Below are 15027 nucleotides of genomic sequence, written 5' to 3'. Positions count from 1 at the left end.
GATGTGGTATACGTGGATTCAAGTAAGGCGTTTGATAAGGTTCCCCGTGGTAGGCTCATGCAGAAGGTAAGGAGGCATGGGATATGGGGAAATGTGGCAGATTGGATTCAGAATTGGCTGACCCTTAGAAGACAAAGGGTGGTAGTGGACGGAAAATATTCAACATGGTGCTCAGTTACGAGTGGTGTACCACAAGGATCTGTTCTGGGTCCTCTTCTATTTGTGATTTTTGTAAATGATTTGGATGAAGGAGTGGAAGGGTGGATTAGCAAGCTCGCGGATGACGCGAAGGTGGGTCACGTTGTGGACAGTGAGGAGGGCTGTTCTAGGTTACAAAGGGACATTGATAGGATGCAGAACTGGGCTGAGAAGTGGCAGATGGAGTTTAACCCTGAAAAGTATGAGGTGATTCATTTTGGAAGGACAAACTTGAAAGCAGAGCACAGGGTTAATGGAAGGATTCTTGGCAGTGTGGAGTAGCAGAGGGATCTTTGTGTTCATGTTCACAGTTCCCTGAGAGCTGCCACGCAGGTGGATAGAGTTGTCAAGAAGGCGTATGGTGTGTTAGCTTTCATTAATAGAGGGATTGAGTTCAAGAGCCGTGAAGTTATGCTCCAGCTATACAAAAGCCTGGTTTGGCCACATCTGGAGTATTGTCCAGTTCTGGTCACCTCATTTACAGGAAAGATGTGGAAGCGTTAGAAAAGGTGCAGAGGACATTTACCAGGATGTGGCCTGGAATGGAGGGAAGGTCTTACGAGGAAAGGTTGAGAGAGCTAGGGCTTTTCTCTTTAGAACGGCGAAGAATGAGAGGTGACTTGGTAGAGGTGTACAAAATGATCAGAGGTATAGATAGAGTGGACAGCCAGGGACTTTTTCCTAGCGTGGAGGTAGCTTTTACAAGGGGACATAGTTTTAAAGTGAAAGGAGGTAGATATCGGGAAGATGTCAGAGGTAGGCTCTTTACTCAGAGAGTGGTCGGGGCATCGAATGCATTGCCGGAGAGGGTAGTGGAGTCGGCCTCGTTAGGGGCATTTAAGTGGTTGTTAGATAGGCGTATGGATGATAGTATAAGGTAGCGGTGGAGGTTAGATAGACCTTAGGTTTAGGGTAAAAGTTCGGCACATCATCGTGGGCCAAAGGGCCTGCACTGTACTGTTCTATGTTCTAAAGTGAAAGGTTGCTGCAGCACTTAGTCTCAGCACCAGATGTAAAAATTCTATCCAACTAGATTCTCTGCCAGAGAAATATAACCAAAATTGTACCTGTGAGGATAGGCTGCTGAGTTTTTCTACGCAGTTTATTGGTGAACATGTCAAAACGTTAGGGGTAGATTCTCAATTTGCTGCTCGGAAATTGACATGAAATTTAGGTGATTTCTAGAATGCTCTACTGATTTGAAACATCAATTTTACACTTCAAAGTAAGTTGAAAGTCTCCCCGTGGGGGTCTGGTTCATTTAAGTTATTTATATACAGACAGGTTTGGCCGACCCGTGACACTTGTGCATTATCAGTCCTCTGAAAGTATAATTAATGAATGTGGTTAAAATTGTACCCATGATGATGCTGCAATAGCCATAAGCAACTGAGCTTGCTATTTCTCTTGCTCAAGCTGTGTCAATCGAAATAATCGTCATTATTCACTTTTTTGCAAGTACATATGTAAGCCTTAAGTTGTAGGATGGGTTTTGTTTAATGTTTGTTATTTGAAGCATTTCTGCCTTTTTTTTAGTTTCTGTTAAGTCCTGTGTCCTCCTTGTCTTCTCTTGTGGATCCTTGCTAGAATACAGTCTACAGGGCCTAGCAGCCCTCTGGTATCCTGTCTGGGTCTTAATTCTTAACTCGTGTTGGCTCACTATTTAACTATTGGGGTATCACAGCACAGCGTAATTCGCAGATGTGCACTTTTTGTCTGTGATTGCTGGATAGTGAGTTGGAGCAAATACCCCGATTTGATTCTTCTGAACTTAACATTGCTGTCGTGGCTGATTCTGAAGACTAGGACCTTCTGGTTTATACTGTGGTGTGCTGAATTGGGTAATGCTTTTTACCCAGCAAGCTATCAGATTGGTGTTTTTTAGTTGCAAGCCTTAAGGTCTGCCTTTTTTAATAATTGGTGGTTTCTTCCAACTGTGTTCATAGCATACTACTTTGAAATGTGTCTGGTGCCGTTTTTGCTTTTCTTCCCATTTGTTTCATTTATGTTTTGATCCTGCTGGTGTGCAGTTTTTCTGTGATCGTTAACCTCTGCCTCTTTCTCCACAATTTGGTTATTAATTGTTGATCATATTTCTTCTCTTACCACTGTCCCCTTCATCCTCCATCTTTGAATAATTTATTTTCAGTCTTCATTCCTTCACCTCTCATGTTTTCTTTTGCTTTGTTCCTTGCCATCTAGCTCTATTTTAAATTTTGGTTTCGTTCTCCAAAATTCTACTTTTCTGACAAGGAGCTGGTTTGAAGCTAGAACGCAGTTCACAGTCTAAAGGTGTATTGCTTTATGACTTTAAAAAATCCTCTTTCAATTACCTTCAGGGACGTGAAAGTGGATCTTTTAAATCTACGACTGTTCACCAGGTTTATAGTTCCAGAATCCTTGTCCAGTTTGCATTCAAAGTGAATGATGATTTTAAGAAATCATTGCTGGGATCTAGTTTTGAGCTGTCCAAATCATCCATAATTTTTATGACACTTGGTCTTGTGTGCTTAATTGCTCAGCAGTCCAGTTTGTTTTAAAGGTCGGTTCTGCTAATGATGCTGCCTATTTGATAAGTACTTGTTCATTTAGAATATTTTAGCATTTTAAAATGTTTAAAAAATATAGCCTTTTCCCCATTTTTTTTAAGTTAATGCAGGGCAGTGTCTGTCACAGACACAAACAAACCTTGACTTTCTTCTAAATAAAACCAGGCAGTTAGCACAAGCTTTGTTTGGGCTGACTTCAGGTTGCTTGGACACAGCATTTAATGTAAGAACATTGACTTTTTTGAGTAGCAGAAATATGTTCAGGCTGTATCTCAGAATCCACTAGTTTTTTTTATTTATTTTTCTAATTTTATTTGCATCTTATGGGCATTGGCATAAGATGTTTAAAAAAAGTTTACAAAGGTACCAAATTAAAGAGCATAAGTAACTGTAAATGGGATTTAGAAGAAATGTGCAGTGTGATCAGATGGTTAGTAGAAGTTGTTCAATACTGTTAATGGTTTAATAGAGATTAAAAGCACAATGCATGCACTAACTGGAAACAAGATAAATTTACGGATGGAAATACTTCAATTTTACAAAGTGACTGTCAAGTAGAAAAGACAGTAAAAAGAACAATTGGATTCTACAGTTTATATTTAGGAGCATTGAACGTAAGAACAGGGACATTATACCAATCTGTGTAAAACATTGCAGTAAGTCAGAGTTTTAGCACTGTTTGCAGTTTCACATACACCATCAAAAGAAACATATATTAAAGGCATGAGAAGGGTTTGAAATGAGATCAAGAATGAGCAGTTATAGCCGTGATGAAATTTTTTTTTTTTTCACTGACCAAAGGTTATGGAGAGACCTAATTAAGATCTCAAACTGAGGTTTTCAGTAAAAAGTAAAGATTTCTGAAAAATCTGTAATTTTTGCCTACCTTTTTAAGCAGCGATTCAGGTTTCTCTGAGTCTGAGGGAGGAGCATTTACAGCCTTTGCGTTGTGCACTTTAAATGATAAGCAAAATATTTTCCTTTGCAAGAGGAACCCACCTGATTCTTTCTTAAGAAAGAAATGAAGAGTTTGTTGTGGTCATTCTTCAAATTACTTTTGTTTCCTGCAATCCAGATCAATGCTTCCAGTGCCTCCTGCAGTGGGACCAGCCATTAGTGTGGAGCTAGAGGTGGAGGATGTAGAAGTGGAAAATTATGAGGTATTTATTTCTCATTTCTCGTATCTCCTGAATTTTGCTGAAATAACATCTGAAGCATTACAGAATTAACTTGGAGTCATTTTAAATTTCCAGCTTCAACTTGGTTTCAAATCATTCCAGATTTTTACACAATTTCTTATTACAATACAACAACCAAAAAGTAGAGGATTGTAAAAGTAAAGATTGCTGAATAAGGTAGCCAGTTGTCAGACTGTGGTAACCTGGGCAATGCAGGACAGCAGCAATGTAGTCATGTGCACAGGTGAAATGGGTTCTTTGTTGGGTTCTGACATCACATTGTCACTATGAAGTTTGGGAGTGGAGGTCTCCATTCTGAGCAATATGGATACTCCCAGTTCGAGAAGAGTAGTAAACTCAGTAAGCATAAGCCATCCTTTCAAGTGAGTTTCAAAACTTCTAGCTTGTGTTTTTGTGGTTCCTGAAGGATAACTCCATTACTAAAGAGATTAGAACATTATGGTGATTGAGAATGCAAAGGAATAGTTAGAGAAATTGACAGTATTTGAGTTTTGGTCATGGTATAAATAATTTCTACTTCAAAATTCTCAATCTCCTTTGTAAATTCCTGTACAAATTAACTACCTTTGCCTTTTCAGCTACTGAGAGCCTTGGCCAAACTCCATGTTTCTGCTTTTTCAAACACTTTTGAGTCATTTATTTTACTATTTCAGAAGGACCAGGTGTTTTACTGACTCAAAGCTGGAAAGTGTGATTGTGTGGACATGTAGAGAACAAGTTGGAGCTTGTTTGTGTTGTTTCTCAGAGATGTTGCCTGTTGATACTCTTATATCCGTAGAATAGAAGCTGTAGAATCCCTATAGTGTGGGAACAGGCCACTCAGCCCAACAAGTCCACGCTGACTCTCCAAATAACCTCCCACCTAGACTCAACCTCTGCCCTCTCACCATAATCCTGCATTTCCCAAAGCCAATCCACCTACCCTGAACATCTTTGGACTGTGGGAGGAAACGCACGCAGACACGGGGAGAATGTGCAAACTCCACACAGTCACCCGAGGCTGGAATTGAACCTGGGTCCCTGGCGCTGAGAAGCAGCAATGCTAACCACTGAGCCGCTGTGCTGCCCCTCATTCTCAGTCTTGGCTCACACAGGACAAATATTCATTTAGATGACGTACTGTCAACTTTGGTGTTGCACTGGAGAAAGAATAATGCCTTTAAAAGAGCAAGGGGATAATCTGGAAATTTGGTTTGCAGCATGAAGTAGTTGATTGGCTGATGGGCATGGGCTGGCAACTAAAATATTTCTGGTATAAAAGTTTCAGAAAGGATACAAAAAATATGAAGAATAGAGACAGTTTTCATTTATGCGTAAAATTAAATTGAGAAGTGGTTCTAGAAGAAACCCTTTAAATTGAGCTAAGGAAAGGCCAGGGTCTGGACTGGAAAAGAGTAGAAAAGAAACTCAGGAAGTACATTTTGGACAAATATTAACAGAGCTAAAATATGTAGATAGCTTTAATCATCTGACAATTGATGAGGACAGAGAAAATCTTCGTAGTAAAGATGTATCCTTTAATTGCTTTTGTTGAGCAAAAATCTACCAATCTCAAATTTAACCGTTAGCTGATCAACATCAAATGAGGTTCGTTGAACAACATTCTATCTTTTTGCATGAAGAGCTGTTTCCTAATTTTACTCCTGAAAAGTGTGTGAGCTGCTATTTATTTAGACTGTCCCCTAGCACCAAGTTCCCCAAACAGTAGAAATTATTTATTTCTGTCTACTGTATTAATTCTAACTAATACATTAAATGACTTCAATCAATTCATCCCTAAACCTTCAAAATTCCAGGTGGTGAGATTCTACTTTGTGTAATTTCTCCTCCTATTTTAATCCATTGAGTCCAAATATCACTCTGGTAAATTTATGCTGGGCACCGTCCAAGGATGCTATATTCTTCATAAGGTATAATACAAGAACTGTCCTCAGTATTGCAGCATTTTACTCTGAGAAATTTTGTTATCAAGGCACAAGTTTGTTTCACGTTTTTCAACGTGGCTTTTATTTGAGAAGAGAGGTTCATCATCTTCCAGTCTTTATTTACAGTGTCAGATTATATAAAGCCGAAACCTTTTGATTCTTCCTCATGCTGTCACTATCCTTTTATGTTTACAGGCACTGCTAAACTTGGCCGAACGACTGGGAGAAGCTAAGCCGCGGGGACTCACCAAAGCAGACATAGAGCAGCTTCCATCCTATAGGTTTAATCCTGAAAATCACCAGTCAGAACAAACCTTGTGAGTGACACTTGTGCTGTTACCTTGTTAGTTCTGATCTGCTCTTTTTCCCTGTACCCTTGCTCCAGTATCATGAATAATGACTGCACTTGTAGGGAATGAAGGACCTGTGTTCCTTGAAAATCAGCTTAACACAGAACAATGTTACCACTTTATCATCAATGCTGGGGCAAGTAAAACAGTGATTTGTGTTGACAGCCTAACAGAAAATTAAAGTAATCTTTTAAGGTCTTTTAAAAAAAAAAAACTGATTCACCAAAGCCAAGCAGCTGGCTGTTGTGCTTCCCAAATTAAGAGTGCATGAATGTACGACATGTAAGTGGCTATTGTGGGAGTGTGTCATGGTCCCAACCTTCATCCATGACTGGTGAAAGGCGTGCCATAGCTGAATCTTCTGCTCGTGGCAGAAAGGGCAATGCATTGTGCAAAAATGATAAAGCATCCTATATCAAAATGCCATAAACTGCAGGAAGCATCTGCGTTTGTTCTCATTCCCTGTCGGAAATTGAATGCTCTTTTTCCTCCTCCTTGGAAATTGTCAACCCTGATCCATGTCATCTGTGGCCATTACAATTTTCAGACGATGGGCAGGTACATTTCAAAGGAGACACATCTCCACTTTTACATTTGTGCATAAGAGATCCAAACCACCTCAATGTTTCCAGCTTAGCACTCACTAACAGTACATAAATAGAAACCCTAGGAAATAAGCCCCACTTTAGCTGAGTTGCAGACTCCCTTTGGAGAAGCCAAACCATGGAGGGGGGATAATTTTGCACAGATGCAGTAAGAATAGTGTTATAAAATGGGAAGCTCCAAATATACACCTGCCAGCCCCAGTGATGAGGAGATTAATGGGTGATGTAAAATGTGGAATATTTCCATTACCTTGCACATTATCTTTGACAGAAGGCTGACATTGACAGAAATCTAGCATTACCTGAAACCATCTGCTGCACCATTTGGGTACAAGAGAAAACAGGTATTTGAAGATTATGACATCACAACTGAAACCAAGTTCATGATCTACCATGCCAGTGAGATCCCTACCTTAATAATACAGAGATGAAATATGTATAATATGCAGGTAAGAACTGAAGCACTGGAATTATACCATCAGTTTTCACCTGCAGAAAATTCCCTATACCAGGTGCACCCATATCTACGTCTTCTCATAAGCAGGCACCACAAGCACTGAGGCGGTGATCATCTGCCATTAGTTTTATTGAGTTGGATGTGTGGTTTAGGCCTCAGTGTTCCAAAGCAGGTAATCTTTTCCCGGATCAGAAGAGGATAAAGGGAGCGCTTCAAGGATGTGTTGAAAGGCAACATGAAGAAATGTAATGCTGGCATCAGCTCCTGGGAGACAATCATCCTGGGCTAAACCAGATGGAGGCCGAGTCTTTGGGAAGGATCCCAGCATTTTTGAGACCCAACAACAAAAAAAATGAAAGCAATGAAAAGACCAAGCCAGGACCTGAACGAATAATGCATTCCAAACATCCCACATGACAATAAATGCCGTACGTGCCATAAGACTTGTAGATCGAGAATCGACTTCATCAGCCATCTTTGGATTCATGAAAGAACCGCCCTACCTGTGAGGGATTCACCAATAATAATGAAATAGGGAGTATACATTAGGCTGCTTCATTCCTTAACATGGGTATTCCAAATTGAGTGTACATGTCAATCAAAAAAATGAAGAGAGACAGTCTTTGCAAAGTCATCTTTGATTACAGTTCTGATTACATATGCACTGTGATACTCATTTGTTATATTTAATACAAGTACACGTAATAGCACATTCATTCTCTGTTTCCCTAGGTGTGTAGTGTGCTTTAGCGATTTTGAATCAAGGCAGCTACTTAGAGTCTTACCCTGCAACCATGAGTTCCATGCAAAGTGTGTTGATAAATGGCTGAAGGTAAGAAATATATTCTGTACAAGTCTAGATTTCAAATACTGATTTTGGAGTAATGAATTATCCCCACTAGAAACTAATGGTAGTCTTGTAGAAATAAATTTCTAGGAATAGTAGAGCAGTTATTTCAGTTGTTAATTGTTGGCAAAGAAAAGTTGAACATTTCATCTGTCTAACCTATCAAATGTCCCTTCAAACTATCTCCAGTTTATACTTCCATTGGAAATGATTTGTAAAATTTAACAGACGTTTTCCTCTGCTAATCTAAAGATATTCACATTTGCTGAAGCCCAGATCCTTCGGCATATCGGTCCCTCTCTTCAGTGTCTCTACCAAATGATTATAATTGACTAATAGTATGTATATATGAATCATGATTCATTCAGACAAGTGCAGATGATATTGAGTGAGGACATCGGTGTACATCCAACAGGGTTTTCTGTGCAGTAGTCAGAAGCAAAGAATTTTTTGTATTATTCACCCTTTGTCTCAGACGGAGTATCAAACTTAGTGAAGGCAGGTTCAGTTGAGGCATTCAAGAGGGCATTGGACAATTACTTGGATAAAAATAGCAAGGATATGGAGGTTGGAGGTAATGCTACTGTTTTGAAGAGCCAGCGCAGGCACAATAGCCTATTGTGCTATAAGACATCTGTGTTTTCCTTAATCTGTGCAGCCAATCAATAAAAGTTAATTGTTGCCTTCTAAATATTATCAGTAGTTGGTACATTTAAAGCTGCAGCTCAGATTCAGGAATGTGATATTCTCTTGTGGTTTATCATGTCATTAGAATGTTTAATTGAATCACGACCACGGAGCTCTCTTCATGCTATCTGCTCTATATCAGTGAGTGGGGGAGTGGGGGAGGGAGGGAGAGAGACAGACAGACAGAATGATTATCGACCATAAAACTCCTATTTTGTTGAATTTTACTGGATAGGCAGTTCTCTGTTCTTAGGGGAGAATGCTGGTCTGGTCAGAAAATAAACATACAGTACTGTGGTTCCTTAGGTAGTACATTGTGAACAATTCCATGGAACATGCATGTTTCATGTGAATTGTCTGCTGCCATAATTGTGCTTTAAGTGCCTGAAGCACACACTTTGTACGTAATGGTGAATAATTATTTTAGATTTACAAATGTGTTTTTACAACTCATTTCTGTTACAGTTTTCTATTTCTGAATATTCCTTTAAAGTCTTGTTATTGTGTAGAATACATTTGTGCTGTAACTCGGGCTAAAGCATTGCAGTTTATAAGGGCCCAATTTTGTTAATTGAGCCAACTCATTTTTTGTTATAAATTATTATCAAAATGCTACTGTTAATTTTTTATTGTCTCATGTACAATTTAACAACCTTCCATTACATTTTTTAAGAAAAGATAATTTTCCATTACATTCCTTTTCCTCTGCTGAAAGCAATGACTCCTTCTGTGGTGTGGCATTAAGGATAGTGTCTGCCTGTACAAGAGGTCTTTCTTCATTTGGCAATTTGGCAAAGGGTGTTGGTCCTGGGAGGGACAGAAATCTGTCCTGTCCTTAGCTGATTCCTCCCAGGTCATTTTCTAGCTTGAGCACTGAGAAGTGGGAACTCTGATTGCTTTTGATGCAGTCAGCATTTTTTCTTCTTGCATTTGAGCTCTGCTTACCCTTCACAGACCAGGGATCCTACGTGGGACCTTCCTCCTGTTAATATTCATTTAACGTTGTGGTTTCATTCCTAAGACCCGCTACTTTAAATTTAAAAACTATGTGAATTATGGATTCCTGTGGGAGCACGTGTTAAAGCTAAAGTTACATTCCTTTGGTTTACCCAGTCATGAAAATGTCCAGTGTAGAAGTTGAAATGCTGTACCATACATGGGGTGGCATGGTGGCTCTGTTGCCTCATAGCACCAGGGACCCAGTTCGATTCAGCCTCTGGTGACTGTCGATATGTAGTTTGCACATTCTCCCCATGTCTGCGTGGGCTTCCTCTGGGTGCTCTGGTTTCCTCCTACAGTCCAAAGATGTGCTAGGTGAATCGGTCATGCTAAATTGTCCATAGTGTCCTAGGATGTGCAGGATAGGTGGATTAGCCATGGGAAATGCAGGGTAACAGGAATAGGGTGGGTGAGTTGGAGGGGCGGTGGTGGGGAGTAGTGGATTTGGGTGGGATGCTGTTCAGAACATTCGGAGGGTCGGTGCAGAGTCACTGGGCCAAATGAGCTGCTTCCACACTGTAGGGATTCTGTGTGCAGTACTTCATTGGGTGATTTTTTTTTTTAAACTTAAGCAAATTTAAAAGAAAACAGTTAATATTCTGGCATTCTACAAATTTTACAGTTTTGTTTTATTTATAACATTTTTATGGCCTTTCTGAATGCAGAGCTGATGAGCCTGTTGTGTATTTTGAGCATTTATATCTCGTGTTTAGTTCGAAACTGATAATTAACAAACTACCCTCCTTGTCACAAAAGCCAAATGTAATTCACTCTGAATATCAACAGTTAAATGTTTCTCATTTTTCTCTTTCATCCTGTTTTGATTTTTACCACCACTGCTGACTGTTTGTTTGAGGGCTTATCACTACAGCCCCACTTTTCCATTTTGGCACTCCTATTATTAGTTGCATCTCTCTAGATTCATTACTTGTCATTTACTGAAATGACAGGCTTTTTTTTTCATTCAATACTTCAAGCTGTCCAGATGCCCCAGATAATTGATGCACTTGTCCTGTAAAATTTAATTCCATCCCTCAATTCATTATCAGTGACGTACTTGAAAGGTTTATAGCCACCTATCCACCTATGCCCGTAGTCCTAAGATACATCAAGGAAAGAAAAATAACTTGCACTTACATAGTGTTTTTCATGCTCTCAGGATAACCAAATTGCTTAACAGCCAACAAGATATTTCTAAAATGAAGTCCCTTTTTGTGGGGAAATAGAGCAACCAATTTGTGCACAGCAAGGTCCAACACAAAAAAAAACTTGTGTCCACCTGAGAAGGCAGTAGTGTCTTGGTTTGGTGTCTCTTTTAAAAGATGGTGCCTCCACTTTCCTCAGTAATGCACAGACATGGGCTTGAAACCACAACCTTCTGGTTCAGAATTGAGTGCTTCCTTTGAGTTCCTGCAGACCTACTCCGTGTGGATTTTCCATTGGTCATGTGAACAGTGCCATTCCCATAACTTTTCACAATTCCTACCTCAGTCTGAGAGTTATCTACTTTAAAAGCTTCCTTTCACTAACCATATTTATCTACCTTGTGAGTAAGGCCGAACCAAAGTCTAGGTATAATTAAACTTGCCGAGGTGACGTGAGGGAAGGCACTGTTCACTCAGCACTGGTACTTTAAGCCTTCCCCTTGATCAACAGTGATCAAAGCTCTTACCTAGAGTTTGGTTGCATCTCTGCTTGCACTGTGCAATTTGATGACTTCACCACACACATTGCATCTTTCCTTTGAAATATTTATGGAGTTGTGTTGTGCTAACATTACGTTCCAAATTCAGTAAGTTTAATATAGCCATATTTTGTTTGTGAACTGTTATATTTTTCAAGCTAGATTTAGCTGTAAAACGTATTGATTTCTTGTCATAATCTAAGACTTGAATAAACCATGAAATATAAACCAGTATTAAACCAGTTTTGGTCTTTAGCTCATATATCCATAGTTAACAGCATGCTTTCTAAATTTATGAATTGTCACATTTGCTGCTTTGTTTTTTTTTTGATATAACACTTGCCATTAATTCCATTCAGGCACCTGTTGTGATGCGATGCATTTCATTTTTCTTCATCTTTGATTCATGATATTAATTTTATAAAGGTTAGATCATTTGTACCTTATTGTCCTTAGTTTGTCTGTTACCTTTATTGTAGGTTACAACTATGCACACAGTATGACACCGAGCAGTACATTCTGCTCAACAGCCATCAGTGTGGTTAACAGATTTCTTCAATTGCGGTGCTATATTTTTCGTAGTGCTATTGATCTTAAGGTGGTTTTTGCATCAGTCGTAACAGCAAAAGTAAGTTTTTGTTTCTTCTTCATCCAGACCAATCGTACATGTCCTATCTGTCGAGCTGATGCTTCTGAAGTTCACCGAGATTTAGAGTAAAGCCATTTCCGCAGCACAATATTGAAGACGTTACCTAGGTGACGTGGGGGAGCACACTGTTCACCCACTCATCTGTGTTACCTTAAGCCTTCCCCTTGAACAACAGCAATCTAGGATCTTATCTGGAGTCCTGTTACCTCTGTTTGCACCGTGCGATTTGATGACTTCAGCAAACACCTAGTATCTTCGCTTAGAAACAGTTATGGAGTTGTGTTGTACTAACATTGTGTTCCAAACTCCAAAGATTTTAACCTGCGTGTATTTTGATGTGTATTAACATTTTATAGTTTGTATGATCATTCCAAGTATTGACACAAAATTTGAGGGGTTGTGATCTCATCATATGCTCGAAAAGAAACAGTAGGTGGAAGACGATGGGGTACTCTGCCCAATAAACCCTCCAGCATACTGTACTGATGGAGCGAAGCAGGATGCTTGAGAAGTGTGTGCGTGTGTGTGTGCGTGCGTGTGTGTGTCTGTATGTTATCTGTGTAATGTCTGAATGTACCTATCCATGTTTTCTTGTATTTGTACCATACACTGGTCTAGTTCTCTTGTGTGCCTTTGCACACACTATCCTAACCACTTCCAAAATATTTCCTGTATCGTTTGCATGAATAACAGTGCGTGAGTGTGTTTGAGTGAAAGGTTAGAGGAGGGAAAATATTTAATGTGCACATATGCATGCGTGTCCAGCCAGCTTGGACTGGTGATGACTAGCTCTATCCAGCTGTGGGTGGGGGTGGGAATCTGTGCTCAGCTATTACTGCCATGCACTGTACTGCACACATACCTAAGCTCACAGCCTTTGTGGTGCAAAAATTATTCCAAGCAGCTAAATTATTTAGGATTTGTGGTTGTTGATTGCTCTGTAGATGCCACCAATTGTTTACCAATGATTTATGTGGTGGGATAGTGGATTGTTTACTGTTTTAATTAGTCCTGACCTGAGGGACGGTGGACTCTGTAGGAGACCCATTGGCCAGGGGCCAGGGCCCTGTGTTCTGTGTTAGGAAGATTTTTGCTTTGGTACTTGCACAGTTACAGTTACCTCATTTTGCCATGTATGTATTTGAAATTTGCTAATATATATATAGGAAATGGTTCTGATGCTAAACATTTTGTGTTTTCATCCCATTTGAATCATATTGTTGTAGCATTTAACATAACTAGTTATAATGTATTATACATCTGTAAACCAAATTGTTTCAGAGACGAAATTTTTAACAGATTTGTACTTTTTTTATGAAAGTTGCTAGTTATGCTTTACCAGGTAGTGCAATCATTTTTTATTGTTGTGGCTGATTTGAGAGGGTTGTTCACTAATAAATGTATGATGTATACCAACATAACCAAGTTCCATGGCTGAATTTAATTTGCTAATTTCAGGAAGTGTGTTACAGACGCTGAACCTTGAGGGAAATTGGTGTTAATTACTGTCGTCACCACCGCTGTGTGGATGATGCTGAACCCTGGGTACAATATGACAGTTTTGTGTATAGGTGAAGCTCAACTGTTATTTTCTTCCAAGCCCCAAATAATAACCTATATATGGAAGCATGTTCTACTAATTGGGGTGAGTGGAGAGACACACTGGATTGTGGTTTACACCAGCTTTGATGAGTAACTTCATGTATTGTCTAATTGCTTAGGGATGCTCTTACCAATTGCCACAGTTAACTGCTTTATTGATTTTGTTGTAACTATATTCTGACATAATAGCTTTTTTTTTGTAACGTATTAAATTTTCCCTAATATTTTAGGCCACAATCTTCATGTTTGGTAACCTTTTTGAGAATGTCAGTATATGTTACTCACCTGATATTCTCCCTATATACTTCGCAAAAAAAAATGCTGCTTGTTCCCATGTCTCGAATGAATGTAAGCGCTAAAGTCACACTGTGGAAAATTATTAACTTTTGAAAATAAGCCTATCAATGAAATTAACTTGCTTTTCTTGAAGCACATTCATTCATCACTTCACTCTCTTTTTTTTCCTCCCATCCTTTCCCTCCCCCCTCCAGCCACCCTCCCCTGGAAGAACAGGAAAAACTAATGAAATCTGGAAATGTCATTCCTTTTAATAAATCCTTGTGAATATAATATCAAGCGATATAACACTGTCATATGAAGTACTTTCTCAATTGATGAGTGAAGCTTTCTAGGCAGTGATGGTTTTTAAACATTTGAGAGACCTCGTACAAACATTGACATGCTCCTGAAGAACGTTTACAAATATTGACACAATTCTAGGGGACCGACTTGGCCAGCTTCCAAACCATTATGTTTACTACTCATAGACGAAATGTAGAATTGCAGAACCCTTTCATTAATAATAATCACATGGGCAAATCTGATCACTTTTTGGAAACTCCTTCAGTATTATAATTTCCAGGTGTGTTGAGTATTGATGTAATTTTTTTTATCTTGTCACATCAGTTATCCTGTAGTATATCAGATTAAGACAGCTGGTTGTTGATGAATTGGGTAGTGACCTCATCCTTGGTCACTTTGCAGTGGATCATTACAATTAAAGATCTCCTCCCTACCAGGAAACCAAACTTGGGATCTTTCCATTATCTGAAACTTTTTCCAGGTTATTTTTTATTACCCAGTCTACATGTTGATTGTTGACCTGCTGTTCCTTTGACCCTGTGTATTTGTCCAGATACCATTGAGAGGCTCAATGCATCTGGTCATAAAGCTTTTCTACATGTTTTAAATTAAAATGCTTACATTCTCCCAGAGAAATAATCATAATCATTCATTATGTTCTTTGCATTCCCAAGGCCATTTATGATGAAGTAGG

At 39.2% G+C, this 15027-nt stretch overlaps 1 protein-coding gene across 7 annotated transcripts in view; it reads left to right on the top strand.

Moving 5' to 3' along the window:
- The window catches only part of rnf44 (ring finger protein 44), a 141047-nt gene extending 127473 nt beyond the window's left edge, over positions 1-13574 (top strand). For all 7 annotated transcript variants that reach the window (XM_048603449.1, XM_048603450.1, XM_048603448.1 and 4 more), the window contains 4 exons: positions 3823-3907; positions 6067-6188; positions 8016-8115; positions 12156-13574. In XM_048603449.1, the coding sequence (XP_048459406.1) occupies positions 3823-3907; positions 6067-6188; positions 8016-8115; positions 12156-12218 (370 nt within the window). In that variant the 3' untranslated portion in view covers positions 12219-13574. The remainder of the gene's footprint in view (positions 1-3822; positions 3908-6066; positions 6189-8015; positions 8116-12155) is intronic.
- The last annotated feature ends 1453 nt before the right edge of the window (positions 13575-15027 follow it).

This window comes from Rhincodon typus, chromosome 12 (assembly GCF_021869965.1).
Source record: "Rhincodon typus isolate 14 chromosome 12, sRhiTyp1.1, whole genome shotgun sequence".
NCBI classification, from domain to species: Eukaryota; Metazoa; Chordata; class Chondrichthyes; order Orectolobiformes; family Rhincodontidae; genus Rhincodon; species Rhincodon typus.
The sequence above is the reverse complement of the archived record's forward strand: the minus strand, read 5'-3'. Positions and strand labels throughout refer to the sequence as shown.